This window comes from Chroicocephalus ridibundus, chromosome 9 (assembly GCF_963924245.1).
Source record: "Chroicocephalus ridibundus chromosome 9, bChrRid1.1, whole genome shotgun sequence".
NCBI classification, from domain to species: Eukaryota; Metazoa; Chordata; class Aves; order Charadriiformes; family Laridae; genus Chroicocephalus; species Chroicocephalus ridibundus.
In genome coordinates, this window is record NC_086292.1 from 9,382,795 (window position 1) to 9,399,679 (window position 16,885).

A 16,885-nucleotide genomic window follows, 5' to 3' on the forward strand; every position below is an offset into this window, starting at 1 on the left:
AGCCTCTGTAGTTTAGTTTCTGCATAACAGCTGCTTCACTTCCTGATCTTATCTTGAAACTACACATCATCATTTTTACAAGATTATTCACCGCCGTAATACCTGCATGATATGTATTTATTTCTAACCATGATAGCTCTGTCTGTTTTGACACTGGTAGCCGTGCTGTCTGACTTTGACCTCTCCCAGTGTAGCTAGCTATCCTGGTCATGTAAAATCTCTGAGAGTCAGATCATGCCAGTGTTGCTATTGGATCTACAAAGATGGTTTTATGTGGCAGTGAGGCCTGGTGTCAGGTGCCTGTCTGATGGAGCACTTGATTTTGCAAAAAACATCTTGACTTCAGGCTTCATTCTGAATGCAGTAATGGTGTAAGGTTACCATATTTGCAAATGATCAGAAGTTAATTATGTAAATACTACAATGTCTGATCTTAGTTTTTAGTTGAACAGGTAAGACTTAAATGGCTGAGTTGTAGTAATGGCATATTAAAGGCAGGGATAATTATATCTTTATTTTTAAGCACACTGGGAAACTGGCAGCCTCTTCACTGAGTAAAAGCTTAGTGATTTATAATATATGAAAAGCATAAACTGGTGAGTTAGAAAAAACAATTTACTTTCTTTGCAGGTATGTAACACCTTGTTCGAGTTTTTCTGCTTTCGTCTTTCATAATGCATAATGATTGGTCAAATATTTAATAAATCCTATATATGGTACGTGTTCTACTTGTACATGAGCATATATTTATGTACTGTGATTCTGTAAATAGAGTAAATATATATTTGTAAATATATCGCCTGCCGAACTGTATCGTCAGATTGCAGCTGCGCTCTCCTTTATCTCGCAGAACTACATTGTCTTGTGAGCAAGTGGTGTATCGCATATTATTTTTGTGTTCAGAATGGTAATGATAAATTGAATGTTGAAGGCAAGCACTTAGTCTGTAGGAGTACTGAAAAAGAGACTTTGTGTGTTGAAATTGCAGCTTACCACCTGCAAGGAAGTAAACAGAATTATTTGCATAGTGAAGCATAAAAAGTAACTTGCCAAAAATGTTAGAAGATTTGAAAGCCTTGTTAAAGTGAAGTAGTAGCCTTCTGCTTCAAGTGGAGAAGTAGTCTTCTGCTTTTAGACTATGGAGCGTTTCAGGAGCTGGCCTCACTCCTCTCAGCACTGAGACCAGCTAGCCAAAAGCCATTAGAAAGCATGAATCCATCTTAAATTATATTGATTACTAGTTTTATCTCACATCTTGGATTCGAAGTGGGATAGTTGCAGTCTCTTCCAGTGTACTGACTATATCTGTCCTAGGTTTGATAGAGATTAGTGCAACATGTCTGATGGAAGCCCATCAGTTCCTATTAGTCTATCAACCAAAAATCAGTTTAAAATTTTTTTTAGCCTGCCATAGGAAATAGAAAGAAGAAATCAAGGAAAGTATTAAAGAGGTATGAAATAAAAAAAAAAACAAAACAACAATAAATTACCACTCAGAAAACTTACAGGGTGCAAGGCTTCTGACTCATCAGTACCTGTAGTTGGTAAAAACAAGTAAGACTTATCATACATTAGTTAAGATTAATTTGCAAAAGCAAATTAAAGCCTCTTTGCATAGAATGGAGGATAGGGATTTCACTGCAGATCCGTAGTCTATAGCTGGTCATGTAGTTTGCTTCTTCAGCCTTCTTTTGCCCTCCGCACTCTGAGGGATACAAATGCCCACCTATCTGGCCCATACTAAATGCTTATGGGCAGTGAAGGGACTTCTCTGTTTTCATCCTGCCACGAGAGGTGTGTGTATGTGAGGGGCACTAATATGAAGGAACCCATATCCGCAAAAAGCTAAGCCATGTATTTTTACTAAGATAGCACCTCTCAAATCTTTTGTGAAGTGATGTGAGAACCTGTGCAGAATACATTGTAAATGGCATCATTTTGTCTTCTGTCCCCTTTGCCTGCTGCACTGTAGAATTGCATTCAGATTATGTGCACCGCGATGTGAAAGCTTTGGCAATGTTAAGTTAATCAAGAGATACAGATACAAACATACTGCTTTTAATTTGTAAGCTTGGGTTATTTAGGACACAAGTGGAAATATGTGGGTCTTTACTGCAGATGTGAAGCTTACCTGAGCTGTAACAAACTCCTCTGGGTTCTAAATGTGTATTTGTCACATTGATTTGTTCACTATAATAGGGTTTATCAACTTAGTGCATCAGAGTAATAAAAGGCCCCATTAGACAAAAAATGTATTATTCAATAGAAATTACTTCACATTACTTTTATTTATTAGAAACAAAATGTGATAGAGCAATGTACAAATGTGTGCTAAATATGGCTTGTACTGACACAAGCAAGAAAATACGATTGTATCCAAGCATATCTCTTATGTTTGCTTATCTGCATGATTCTTAGTATTAAAATGATTATAAATGTGGGTTGCTTGTTACACTGAAGTTAAACTGTAGTTTGAAATTAAATAGAACTGTATGAAATTAGTATTAATGGATACGGAGTGTTTTAAATGCGTGTTCTCAAACTCTGACTTTCCTGCTGTCTCACGTTGGAATACAGAGACAGATACAAATTTTACTTTCATCTAATGAGCTGCTTAAGTGGAGGTGAATGTACGAAAATCTTAAGTTGAGAAATTACTTTAAACTGTATATTGTTGAATGGAACCATGCTACGATTGTCAGGGTGGAAAAGGAAGCATTTTTACTCTTTGAAATGGCTTTATATATTGCTTTGTATATTTTGTGGTGAGAGATGGGCCTAAGGTAGGGGTCGGGGTGTTTCTGTATTTCAGACTGTAGCATTTAGCCTGGACTGAAGTTTGGGCCATCTTCACAAAATATTTTAGGACTTGATATTTCAGCTCTGAAGTGAAAGGCCGTTGGAGGTGGTGGGGGCGGGATTCAGATCTTTAATCTCTTGTGTACAATGAGTAGGACTTTCAGTAGTAACCAGATCGTGTAGTCTGTACACAATGTGCACATATAAATGTGCGTATATAAATTTTTGTTATAATTTAGTCTACTCTTGCTGAAGAAAAATAATTTTTAGTCTTCAGGTTTTTAGATACTGTTCATTTTTAAATACTCTTCTTGTTAGGAGTATACTTCAAGAGTTTTCTCTGAATAGATCATACAAAGATCCATACACTTGCTCATTCATTGTAGTGTTCTGTTATTTGTTAGTCTTCAGATTTTTGCTGGTTAATCCATGCTACTAATGATTCTTTTCTTGAGCAATACCAGAAGAATTTGTGCTACCTGGAATGTCAACAGAGCTGATGAAGCTTAATTGTCAGCTTTAATAGTTGTGGGTTGTGTGACTTGAAAGCTTTTGTAGCTGCTGTGGTAAAGCTGCTGTAGCTAAGCGTTTTAAATGGAATGTGCTGTACATAGTAGGACACTGTTCTTTTGGAAAGGATTCTGTCCACCCCTTCCTCATGCATAGTAAGTTTAGCCCCATTTTTTTAAAATGTGAAAACAAAATATACTTTTCCATCTGATTTCTTGTGGATTATTTTGTGAGTGACACGAGCAGCATAGCTGCCATTTGTTTATTTCTACTTTGGAGCAGCATCTTTTTTTTTTTCTGTAAAATCTTCCATGTAACAGCTATGACAGTGCACTGTAATAAACTCATGTATTTTAGTTATCAAGGCTTAAGTTGGGTAATCTTTAAGTTCTCACCAGGAAACTTGCAGTAAGTAGCAATTTAAATAAATAACATATTCCTGCCTTTGAGACATCTTTTACATGATCTGTTAGGATTCCAGTGTTTCTGTTTCCTCCTGTTATAAGATTCTCCTTTGTCTTTTTGGTTCCGTGGTGAATTCTTAGCATAGTTGCTCTTCAGGATATGGCAAATTCCTTTGGGGAGGAGGGGATGGTTCTCGCCTGTAGCTATTAATAGTTCAGCAAATCAGTTGCATCTACTGCAACTTAGATAGTGGTATTCCTGTTTTGCTGTATTCCTGCTTTGCAGTTAAAACAACCAACCAACCTTTTTCAGTTTTTCTGCTTAGCTTCTGATATTTGCATCTACTTCTATTAGAGTATTTTTTTTTCTGATGCAGTTGACGTCCACCTCATTCCTTTTTCCTTCTTCATCTCTCCCTCCATCCCACTTGATAGCACTTCACTTAGTTGAAAGAATCTGTAATGTTTACGTACACTGAAGGCCTACGCTTTTAAAAATGGTGAAGACATTGAGAAAGCACAACTTGGAAATGAATTGTTTATTTCTGCAAACTTGCCAAATAATGTACTTGCTTTAAAATACTGATTTAATTTAAAATTCCAGTTTCTAAAACTAGTGGGATAAAGTATCTTGTGTGAGCAGTAACGTTCTTTCAAAATACTTGTCTATTTGTAATAAATACATGAGGAGAAAAACTCCTCCTTTTGGACAGATTCAATTTAGTGTTTTGATTAGAGCTGTTTACTTTTTAAACCATTGTAACATATTAGGCTAAACAGAATTGCCTTGGGCCGTTAGTGTCTGCCTTCATAAGATCTGAAGAAACCTCCACCTGGGCGTATGGTGCACTTACGAATTCAGAATCGCCTTACCTCTGTAGATGTAATCATGCACCTGAGAACCATGATTATTTTTTTCTTGCTTGCCAGGTTTTCTGCATTTCTGCTTAGTTCAGGTCTGTGCCTGTGAAAATGATGTAGATTTGGGATGTTCGGTTTAGCATTCATTTTCTTCTTTTAATGTCTTTGAATAGGTAGGAGACTTTCAGGTTTTTTTGTTACAAGTGAGCTATGATGGGCTCTTGAATGCTTTCTGCTCTGGCTGCTGTTGCTCAGTTAGCTCAGGACAACGCATTCTCTTCTGCGTTTTCTTTTTTTTTTGAAACAACTTAGTTTCATGCTCCAGTTGGCATCCAAAGAATTCGTAAGCCACCAAAATCAATTTTCTCAATGAAGGAGATTCCTAAAATAAACGTTACTTTTGCTTTCATCATAAATGGTAAAAAGAAACCAAGGACAAAAGAGGTTAGTTAGGTAATACAGCCCACTTGGAGCTGGTTGAAAGGAGAAGGAAGCAAAAAGGTATGAGGAAGTTGTCAGAATCCTGGGTGAGGATGCTGTCTTGTATAAATGAGTCTTGAGAGTGAGCAACAAAGCAATAGAAAAGGAGGTAGTGTAACCTTGCTGACAGCATATTTTGTTTCATTTTTAATGACAACTGTTTAACTTCCATGGAGTTTTACAGTAAACCTTATTTCTGTTAGTAAGGATCAATTGAGATAGGGGTACAGGAAGAAGACTGCTTCCTAATGCTATGAATAGCAATTAAAACCTTTTTCCACTTTCAATTTAGCATCTAATATTTTATGTAGTAATTGCAGCTGTACGTATTAGAGAAATTTTGGTGAGAAGACAGTGGTTTATTTGGTGAGGTAATGAAATATGGTAAATAAGCTGATACAAACTATTTTAAAACATTTCAACCGCCTGACAGTAAAAATATCCAGCTATTTAAGCTTTGTAATTTTTATTATTTAGTCATTTCTCGTTTTAACTGTTGTCACATATTCATTATTTCATTAGCAGATCTGTATTGTTTATTACTTCTTGCTCTTTGCTTTACAGACTTATAAATATCAGATTTAAATGGAGAGAGGGGGTTGGCATGGAAAAGTCAGTCCTATTTTGTGGTGGACATTAGCGAATAACTGCTGATGAGCCCTCATATTTGCCGTTTTCAGTGAGTTTGGTGTAATAAGCTTTCTTTACATCCTACAGCTTTTTTTTGCATTTGCAAATGAAGAAAAGTTTTCTGAAAATGGATGGATGGTGTACAATCCAATGTCTGAATACAGGAGACAAGTGAGTTATTAAAGTTGCAGTTGCCTGATGGTTTCATCTCTGACAATTTACATAGAGGAATTATTGTTTGTACATTTCTCTTGTCAGCTCTTTTGGCGGGGGGGGGCACTAAGAATGGGGGGAGGTGGAAATAGCACTTGAAAAATGTAACGAAAAGAAAAAGCACTGGAACCTTTAAAAATATAAAATGTAGTCTTTCCTCTTTGAGGGAAGTTTTAAATGTGCCACTGTTGAGTGAGCAGGGGGTGGGGAGAATGTGCCAAATATGTAACTACGGTGTCCTAAATATAGATTTGATTTGGTCTTTGATTTGGTCTCCTTCTTCCTGAAGTGAAGAAAAAAAAAAAAAAGACATCTTATTTTAGAAGCACCGTTCCTTTACAGAAGTTATTTATATGTCTGACAGTATTCTGCCTTGCTTTTTAGGTGATTTTGGAAAAATGTCAATGAAATAAGATGATATATTTGATTTTAAAATGTCTTTTAGACAATTTATTTTTGCTTTAAATATGACTTTTTTTAAAAAAAAAAATTAAATAGCAAACAATAAGGACTTCCTTGGATTATTTTTTTTCCCTCCATATTTCTTTGGTTCACGGTTTAGAGGCTCAAGACCCAAACAAGGTAAAATACAAACACCCACACAAATGCCACTGTGTGTGTGCGGAAGGCCTCTCGGCCTTTCTCAGTTTCCTGGCTGCTCTTTGTAAAATGCGTTACTGAGCAGACTGCAACTAAAAGTTGTTGTTTCTCAGTAAGAAAGCTGCCCTGAATCTTATTTTTAACCTGAAGGTAGTATCAGGCTACAGGGAAGAGATGAGACCTCCTCCCCCCGTCTTCTCAGAACCATAGTCTCTTTTCAGCAGGCAAAATGGAAAGGCAGAGCTTTGAGGGAGAAGAGAGTGCAATTTTCTTTCCTCAATTAAAGAAATACATCTACTAGTTTTAATCATTGTTTTGAAACTTGTTGTAAGAATAGAATTGTGTATGTGGGAGTACAGGAGAGAGCTATGCAGTTGTTTAAGGCTGTGAGTCCATCAGCAATGAGCTGTTTTGTGTGGTCTTGTAATCTTTTTTTCTTCTATTGTTTTGAAACTGTACTGTAGTTAGGTTAAATTGGTAGGTTGTTGCCACCATGTGGCCATAATGTCATGTAAAATTCAAGCGCAGAATTACTATTTGTACAGCCGAAAATACATTGAAAAACTTTGTGTTACATTTTAGGGACTGCCTAATGAACGGTGGCGAGTAACTTTTATTAATGAACATTACGGACTGTGTGATACATATCCATCGCTCTTAGTGGTGCCATATAATGCAACAGATGATGACCTCAAGAAAGTTGCTGCCTTTAGGTCCCGAAATAGAATCCCGGTGAGTATCATGTGATGAAAGTTACTTTATAGTGTAGCTAGTTTTAAGTATGCATCCAAACAACTTTTTGATGAACACGACCCAGAGGATGATTTCTTTTTTTTTTTGGAAACGGTTACAGCAAAATAATTTTGATTGGCTGGCAGTTTTTACTGCTTGAAACTAGTGTCTTCGCCAAGCCACATTTTCTTTTTTTCCCCCACAACAATCACCCGTTCCAACTTTGTTAGTTTTAACTTGACTTTTCTAGTAACAACTGCCAGCGTTGCAGATTCCCTTTTCTTAATGAAGTATGAGCCTTAGACTGACGTCTGTACTAGTTTGTTTGACTATTGTTGGATGCACGTAAAAGGTGATAGCAAATGTTATCCTCCTGTAATCAAACAGTGTGGCATTTAAACATAGTTCCAATGGTCAAGCCTAAAATAAGACCTCATGCATAGTCTCTGTAGTGAATTTTTGGGCTTCTTAGTCCTTTAAATTGGGCTGTGTGGTTTAAGATAAACCCATTTGACTTTTTGGCTCTGTTTCTGTAACTGAAATTCTTTGAGGTAATATAATTTTTACTTATCAGCTCTTAACACTATAGAAAACTGTAATTTCTCTCTCAATACAATCTGTTTTAACTAATATTTCAATTTGGCAAACTTGTAAGAGGTGCTAGATTCTTAGTATCAGAAAGCTGCCTTAAATCTCAGTTAATTTCAAACAGATGCAAAACTCAATATGATAAATATTTATTAGATACGGTATTTACTGACAGTAAATCTACCACATATACACACATATATATATGTATAATATATAAGATGTATAAAATATATATGTTAAAATATGTAGTGTGTGCATATAGTTCTTATAACCTAGCTGTATCTTCTCTGTCATCTCAATTCATGACAGGGCTTTTGTATGCCTGTACAGTGAGAGTCATTCCCTTGTAATAGTAACTTTATTCTCGTCAGGAAATAACCAACCATACTCACCACGCACACACTGACAGGTCTCATTTCTACATCTACAACTAAGGGTTGTATTTCAGGAGCGAATACTTTCTGAGGATTTCTTTTTTTAATTCTGGTGTTCTTTCACTCTGTAACCCACAACTTTCAGACTGGGTGCAATACTGTTTCTTAATATTTTTCAATGATGAAGCTGGAGTTTTTACCCGCTTCTTGGGCTGCTTATCTTCAATCTCGCACTGCAGTCTGTTCCCTAGGTAGCCTACTATCTCTTGTTTGTGGAAGTCCCCTGTGGCTCAGAACAACAACAAAGGCAGTGTGCACTCTGCTCCAGTGCCTCCTCTTTGTAAAGAGGGCTGAGGAACAAAATGCGCTTTAAAGATTAGAAGGGGAAACATTCAGGATACTGCAGAAAAATTCAACTTTCCTTCTTTATCCAAAAAAAGGGAAAAGTTTTTCTTGTAGAATTGGAGCATCTTAGTCACAGTTTCTACAATGAATTAATCCTTCTGAATTGTTTATTAGTTTCAGCAGGCATTGCTATATTTGTCTCCAGTTTGCTTTTCAGAATTATTTGTGCAACCTAAGACTTGTAGGAAAAAATTAAAGTACACTGGGTTATATAGGTAAGTATAATTTCAGTAAGAGTTAAATATGTAAGAGAATGAACTCTTGTAAAGATTATCGTTATTAAATTTTATGAAACTAAAGTAAAGCAGTTGAGATGTCTGGGGATTATCTTTTGAAGAAATTAAATAAAAAGTGTTAATTTTCATGTTATCTATTTTAAAGAATGTAACTATAAAATTTAAGTTATGTTTTTTTAATAAAAATGTATTTCTTCTAATGTGTTTTTGACATGTGATTAGGTTCTGTCATGGATTCATCCAGAGACTCAAGCTGTTATTATGCGCTGCAGTCAGCCCCTTGTTGGAATGAGTGGCAAGAGGAATAAAGATGATGAAAGATATCTCGATATCATCAGGGAGGCTAATGGGCAAATCTCGAAACTGACCATCTATGATGCTAGGCCCAATGTCAATGCAGTTGCAAACAAGGTAAACAGATGCTTAATAGTCTTACTTGTGAAGGGGCGTGGGGAAGAGACTTAGCTTGAAGTTTTCTGTGTGGAGGTTTTGGGGAACAGTAGTAATTTTAACGTAGATACATTTACATAATAAAATATATATTTACATAATAACATACTGAGGCTCAAGGCCATGAAAGGACCTTAGTGCCTGAAGTAGGTCATAAGGAGGGTTTCGGGACCACATGTGGATTTCCAGACACACTTTACCCTGTCTGTTATCAGTCAAGCACAGATCTCAGCACGGACTGAAATCAGATATGACTGCACTCTGCACTGTGAGGTGGATGTAGGCAGAGCTCTGTAGAGCATGTCCTCTGTTGGAATGACATGCCACCTCTGTGCAAGCCACAGCTCTGCTTCATATCCTCTGGGAAAATTTTGTCCTGGAAAGGCTGTGTGCATAAAGCCAAGCCCACTGATAGGCATCCTTTGTTTGGTTCTTCCAAACCATTACAATAACCACTTCAGACCTGTCCAGGCATCCAGCAAATAAAGTGATGAATAAGGTTAATTTGGGGATTTACACTCTGAACAGCAGCATGGGTAGGATCTTGGATACCTAGATACCTATTCTTCCCTAGGTGCCTGTGGTTAGTAAGTGCAGTGACAGAAGTAGTGTTTCCATCTGACAAAGTGACCACTTCTTCTGTGATCAAAGCCTAAATGGGATCAGAATCATAGAACAGCCCAGATGGGAAGAGACCTCGAAAGATCATCTGGTCCAACCTTTCAAGAAGAAAAGGTGTCCCTGTGCCTTGATTTCCCCTCTACCACCACCGCCCCGCACCCCGCCAAGTCTGGTGAGGACCAGATTGTTCAGGCATACATGAGACAATGCCAGTCAGAGTGTGTCAGCGTTGCATTTGGCACAGAGCACAGCAGACTCTATGGAGCATGGATGTGCTCCATGTTTATATGAAAAGCCTAGGTAGGGAGAGGCAGTGAAGGACACAAGTTTAATGCTTTCGTCATATGAGAATGTACCAGCTTCTCTCCCTCCATGTCTAGGGTAGTCCCTTACCCACTGAACTTCAGGCACAATGAAGTGGACGTGCTCTTCAGTACTTAGGAGTGAAGTTGTGTGTCTGCACAGCAAAGAGCGTAAGAGATAGGAGCTCAAGAGGGTTTGAGATCTTAGTGACACAATGAGTGTGCTTGTCTGGGAGCAAAGGAATTCTGACTTCTGAATGGTTTTTTGGCACAAAGTGGACGCTAATTTAGTGGAATGAGTCCTTTTCAATGTTTCTGCTGAAAGGAATATGAGATGGTAAAACTTGTTTGCCTTTAGGAGGTTTATGTGTAACAAATGTTAAGTTGCTTCAGAATTCAAGAGGGACGATCATGTTAGTGTTTTGCTTTGTGTAACTTAAACATGCACATCTGTACCTTTACAGCCCTCTTCTCTGTAATAGAGAATGTACTTTATTAAGCAAGAAATAAGGTGCTTTTCTGTGTATAACATATATTCTTTCAGACGCTCCATCCTAGGGGCTGTTTGACTAGGTTTTAATCCAATGATTTGTATTTTTAGGGTCTGCCTCAATCGCTTATATTTTACTCTACAAATTGCATTATCCTCTGCACACTGAATTTTTATGGGTGAACAAAACACATAATCCTTCTGTTTGCCTTGTAGAAGGAATGCCAATTCTTACATTAACTTAAATTTTTCCCCAGTTCTTGGACAAACTCACATTTTTACTCCGTTTGTTTCAAAGGTGTATTATGGCCAAACTTTATATGCACATACTTATTGAAGTATGAAGCACAGTTTTCAGCTTTTTAAAATGGTCTATGTCTTTCACCCATGTGTTTTAATTAACTGCTGATATCGCTGAATATGAAATACTCAATCATAGCAGTAAAAGCAATAGGGTGCATTTCTGGATCTGAGGGACAGTGACATACAGAGTGCAAGCCAGTGTTGATCAGCACTGAAGAAAGTTTTCTTGAGCAGCTGTGCAGATTAGTGTAAGCAAAAATCTTGGGCTACGCTACTCATGCATTCCTGTGTTCTTTGTACATAGGTCAAGACCACGCAGTCAGTAGGAGCTGCAGCAGCCCTGATGCTAAAATTACGATCATTCCTCACCAGGACTGCATAATACTCAAAGGAAAGAGAAAAATACAATCATTACTTCGTTTAGCGCAGAGCCTGACAGCTCTGAGAATACCCCCACATCTGAGGCAGGAGATAGAGAGCATAGAATAGAGATACTGTGCTACTGGCAGAAGTGCTGGTGGTACTAATGGGAAAAGGCTGTAATGTCCTTTAGGTTGTTGTCTGATGTGTAGGTGGTGGCTGTAATGACTTATAAAGGCAAAATTTATTTATCACAATTCATGGCATGTTTCTGCTGGCTGCAGGAAAGGCTGTGATTTTGCAGCTATCTTCGGAAAACCTCATCAGTGGTACTGTGTCCTAAAATATGTGTGGTTTTCCGCTTCCATTTGTGACCAGGCACATCCTCTGCTGTGGTGGTGCTTAAATGTTTTGAGAGAGCAGCAGTAGAATAGACTTTCTACTTACGTGGCTCTTTAATTTCTTAACGATCTAAATACATGTTCAGGCTTCAGCAATAAAATTTAATGTTAGAAAAGTTACTTTAAACTTTAATGTTATTATTAATTTACTACTTGGAGGCAGAATCTAAGGTTCTTGAACTTAATTCTTAAATGAAACATAGTTTATTCTTAACTGGACTCTTAATTTTACTTGGCCAAACATATTATAATTTTTATCTATTTAAATACCAGTTCAACTTTAGAAGTAAATAACTAGGCAGTTTAAGCACAGTGAAGATTTACTTTTTTTTTGGTAGCAAGTTTGCACTGGTAAAAAGATTTGCTTTCTTTTGAATTAGTGATGTAAAGAAACAGACGATTCCTTTTGACTGAATTTCTTTCTAGTTGGTACAGAAACAAATAAATGAGCGATTTTATTCCCTGGAAGTGGTGATCTAGTATGTTATGAGTAATTGCTGTTTTGTGGGATGTAATGTACGTTTTAATTTAACCTTTATAATCTGTCTGGAAAGTAAGTTGATTTCTCTTGTATTCAGAATTATGAGTTTGTTTAATCCTTGGCAGGAAAAGTGAACATAGATGAAGAAAAAAATACTGACATTGTGATGTCAGTTGGTCAATGAAAATCTATTTCCATCATGAATCTCAAAAGTAATGGGGAAGGTACAAATGTCGTTTTATTCGCAAAGCATCCTGAGTCCTGACTAATGTGATGCTGGCCCACTGTCCCTTACCTGGCTAGTTCAATCCTATTCGAAGGTCTCAGGCCCAACAGTACAAACAGCCTTTAAGTGTTAATCTAAAGTAATTAATTTATTAAATGAAGTTAATTTTAGATCTCTTGTTTGTAGGCAACTGGGGGAGGATATGAAGGTGAAGATGCGTATCCCAACGCAGAACTTTTCTTCTTGGACATTCATAATATTCATGTCATGCGGGAATCTTTGAAGAAGTTGAAGGACATTGTTTATCCTAATGTGGAAGAATCACACTGGTTGTCGAGTCTGGAATCAACCCATTGGTTGGAACATATAAAGGTAATGTTTTGTGTTTGAAATAATGTTTGTCCAAATCTGTTGTGTCAGACTTGCTTTCTCTGCTAGACTTGGCGGTAGTCCTCATACAGAACGCATCGAACTACTTGAATTACAAAAACAGCATCACTGGATGTGAGCGTTTTGCGAACTAGACTTAGAGTAGTTATGAGATATCATTACTAAGTAACAGTAGGTGAAATTCAATGTTTGTCTGCCTCAAGTCAAATGTCAGTCTTTAATAGAGGAATGCAGTGTTAGTCTGATTGTCTTTACGTGTATGAGAACTGATTTATTTTGGTTTCTAGCAATACAGGACTACAGATCACTGTCATTGTGAAAGATAAGTAATTACTTTAGTTGTCAGTATGTATGTGATTCCTATTTTGTGAATTATGGTTTTGTAAATCTTGTAAATTTTTGTAATTTTCATCTTGTAGCACAAATAACACAGTTAAACTGGTAATTCACCAGTGTTCTTACTAGTTGACCTTTGAACCTTTTGCCTTAAGTACAGCTGTGCAAAAGTAGTTAGAGTATTATGTAGTGAATCCTACTTAATAAAAATTTCTTTTTAAGTTAATATTTGGAAAATAAGCATAATAGAAGGGTACAAGTTCCTTTTTCCAACAACTGAGATATTTCAATAATTTATTTCAAAGAAAAGAGCCAAATGAAATACAGAATTTTTAGAGTATTTCCTATGGTAAATCCTTTCCTTACTTAAAAAAGCTGCTTATGTTCTTCAGTTTATCAAGGTTACTGTCTTCTGCCCCATTTTTTAAGAATCTGCTGTGAGATGAATTAGATCTTACTAAGGCATTAGGGAACCAATCTGGTTATTTTTCTACAAGAAATTTACTTGATCTCCTAGAAAATTATTTTCCAATTAATTACACTGTGCTCTTTAGGTCTTTTAATGGAAACAGTATCAACTTAGATACTGTGTAGATACAAAGAAATCAATTTGTTAGGATGATAACACTAATCTTCTGTGTTGTTTGATGCCTGTTCCTCTTTGCTAGCTTGTCTTGACAGGAGCTATTCAAGTGGCAGACAAGGTATCCTCGGGAAGGAGCTCGGTGTTGGTTCACTGCAGCGATGGCTGGGACCGGACAGCACAGCTGACGTCGCTGGCCATGTTGATGCTAGACAGCTACTACAGGACAATTGAAGGCTTTGAAGTTCTGGTGCAAAAAGAGTGGATAAGCTTTGGACACAAATTTGCTTCGGTAAGAATTAGAAGATAATTGTAAGGACTGTGCAACATTAACATTCTAGAATGCTTTTAATGTTAAACTACTCATGTGTCAAGGTTTGATAATTCCAAAGCAATGACAATAATTATGATTTAAAACGTTTCCAGGTAAATCTGAGCAGAGCTTTTGGTTTTGGACCTGTTTGGTTAATATTTTTTTGCTGTTTTTCTCCGAGAACTCATATTTTGTCCTTTAAACCCTTTTAAAAATGCAGAATTGCTAGGGTTACTGTGGTTACTGGGCAAAGAAAATGAGAAGGCAGAACAATAATGTCCTCCCAGACTTCTCAGAAGATGATCAAATAAGGTTGGGACATGAGGCTTCTCCCTCACCCTACCTTTGGACTATTTTGAATGTCATGAGAGGCAGATGTATGAGTCTGGCCAACATCTTTTAAGTGATGTTTTGAATTCTTCTTCCCAAATGTTCTTAACTTGTCATAATAGCTCTCAAGAGGCTGTCACTGGTAATGCTGCCTCTAGTTCTCTTCAGTTGTCTTCTGGGTGCTTAGAAGTTTGAGTAGAAATTGTCTATAGCAAGTTCTTAATATCCTTACCCATGTATAATGCAAAGTCAAGGGTGTTTGTGTCAGGAAACTTTTCAGAGTCTTAGTGGAACTTCTCTTAAATTTAGCAGGTAACCAGTTAACCAGGAAATCTGTCTGAGGAACCTGGAGAAGCAGAATAGGTTGCCAGGGAGAGTGTGTTGGGATATGTAATTATAAAACGTAAGTTGGGAGCTTTACAACAGTGTTACTTGTTGACGCTGAACCTTGTAATTCACAGTAAGAAGCTTCCACACCTTCAGTAGAAGTTGTTTGCACAATTTGTCCCTAGTGGAATATTCTAACAATATTACTTAATATTGCTAAAATTGGGAAAATAGGCAATCTGGAAAAATCAAGAAATGGAAAAATATGCCTATGTGTGTATTTCATGCTCATTTTACATTTACAAGAGTGTCTTGGTCTTTTGGAAATTCACACATAGCTACTCAGCATGAATCACTTCACCATTTAAGTGTGCTTGTAGGCTGTGGCAGTCTTTGATCTGATATTCTAAAGGTGCTCTGAAGCATAGGAGATTTGCATTTTGATTGTTGTGGATGAGACCTGCTGTGGTCCAGTTTTTTGTGTACTTACCTGTAGTCTTCTGGTAGTGATGTGTTTTATAAGCCTTTGAAGTATTCTGTCTTGGTACAGCCACAGGAAAACACTGACTTGCCTTTTTATTCTCATATTTTATTTTGTATTTTTAAAAGGTAAAATTAGATTGTGTCACTAGGAGACTTGTAGCACATATGTTATGGTTTAACATAAAGCTTAAAGAGAGAGATCTGTATGTCCTTCACCATTATGAATAAATTTGAATCATCTATGATTCTTTTTATCAAAACATTTATTTTGGAGTAGTCAAATGAGTTTATCCTTTCTCAACAGATCATGTTTTTCCTCCCATGAGTGAGGTGGGACTTTTACACCCCTTCCAAGTGACTAGCTCAGTCCACTGGCTCATCTCTGACAATGTAGCAGCAACAAGGGTGATTTTAAACAGCTTGCTCTTGCTTGAATTACTGTTTTATTTTTCCAACTTGCTCACTCAAGTAATAATCTTTGGAAATGGTCAAAGCTATTCTCCTTTAGCCATCTGCTGTTTTCTGAGAGTACCGTATATTTTGATTTGATGCGTTGTTTACCTTATAGTGAAGATAGTACTTTTCTGGAATATTCTGTAGAATAAAAACTGATAATCCAAGCAGAAAATATTTTGATTTCTCTGTTTTAGTTTGGTAATTATTTGATAGAACTGTGAGTTTTAATAGTGGGGACAAGGCACTTAGTGCACTTAGCATTTCCTGAACCTCATCTCTGAAGCTATTGTTGTTACGCCTTGCCTCAAGTGGGGTGTTGGAGAAGAGTAGGGTGTTTCTTACATTGTCTGGGTTAGAGCAAGCTCCGTGTTTTCACATTACCAGGGCTGCAATTTGGATGTTTTAATAAAAAATAACTAAATAGTAGACTACTTAATAGTTCTTCTCTGTATTTTCTGTTCAATGAAGCACGTAGTAAGTTTCCTTGTTAAAAAGGAGTTCCCTAGCCCAACTTTTCTATGTATAATGAACTTAACAAGCTATTTTATCATCTGGATAGCGCACTCTGTGGAATGTCGTTCTAATAATGCATTCTAATGTAAGAAATATGAGACATAGCTATAGATGGAAGACACTCAGACATCCTACAACTGGTAACCATAGTGAAAGTAGAAGGACTTTGACTCCTTACTGAATACTTGTATGACTCTGTTAATAGATACCAGGTATTGTAAACCATAAAAACTGTAAAGCAAGAAGCCTAATTTGTGTCTTCCCTATAGTGCCTTTCTAGTCATTTGCTACTGTTGACTGAGTTCAGCTACAATCCCTCATGTCCCTCTATTTCCTGCCATTCGATTCTGTTATTTTAAACTATCTTGCAGATCATTGTACAGAGTAGTGTACTGGTTTATCATTTTTTCACATCCTTAAGACATTGAGCCTGCTATCTTACAGGCAGATAGACAATATCTTAGTTCAACATACATGCTCTTCTTTTGTCTCCTCCACACAAGTATATTCAAGCAGAATTATGAAGTTAATAGATTTTCTTTTCCCCAAATCTCTTATCTGTTCTCAGCTATCAAATGGGAAAAGGAAGGAAACAGCTTTTACCAAACCTACTTTTTGTCTGTGGGGAGAATTCCTTTGATTGTTACTTTGGACTCCTCAGAATAATTGGCTCACACGAATTTTA

General features: G+C 36.8%; 1 protein-coding gene across 3 annotated transcripts in view; it reads left to right on the forward strand.

Annotated features, from left to right (window-relative positions):
* Positions 1-16,885, forward strand: part of MTM1 (myotubularin 1) — a 46,327-nt gene that overhangs the window by 21,800 nt on the left and 7,642 nt on the right. For all 3 annotated transcript variants that reach the window (XM_063345854.1, XM_063345853.1, XM_063345856.1), the window contains 5 exons: positions 5,772-5,855; positions 7,080-7,229; positions 9,058-9,246; positions 12,656-12,841; positions 13,864-14,070. In XM_063345854.1, coding sequence (XP_063201924.1) covers positions 5,772-5,855; positions 7,080-7,229; positions 9,058-9,246; positions 12,656-12,841; positions 13,864-14,070 — 816 coding nt within the window. The remainder of the gene's footprint in view (positions 1-5,771; positions 5,856-7,079; positions 7,230-9,057; positions 9,247-12,655; positions 12,842-13,863; positions 14,071-16,885) is intronic.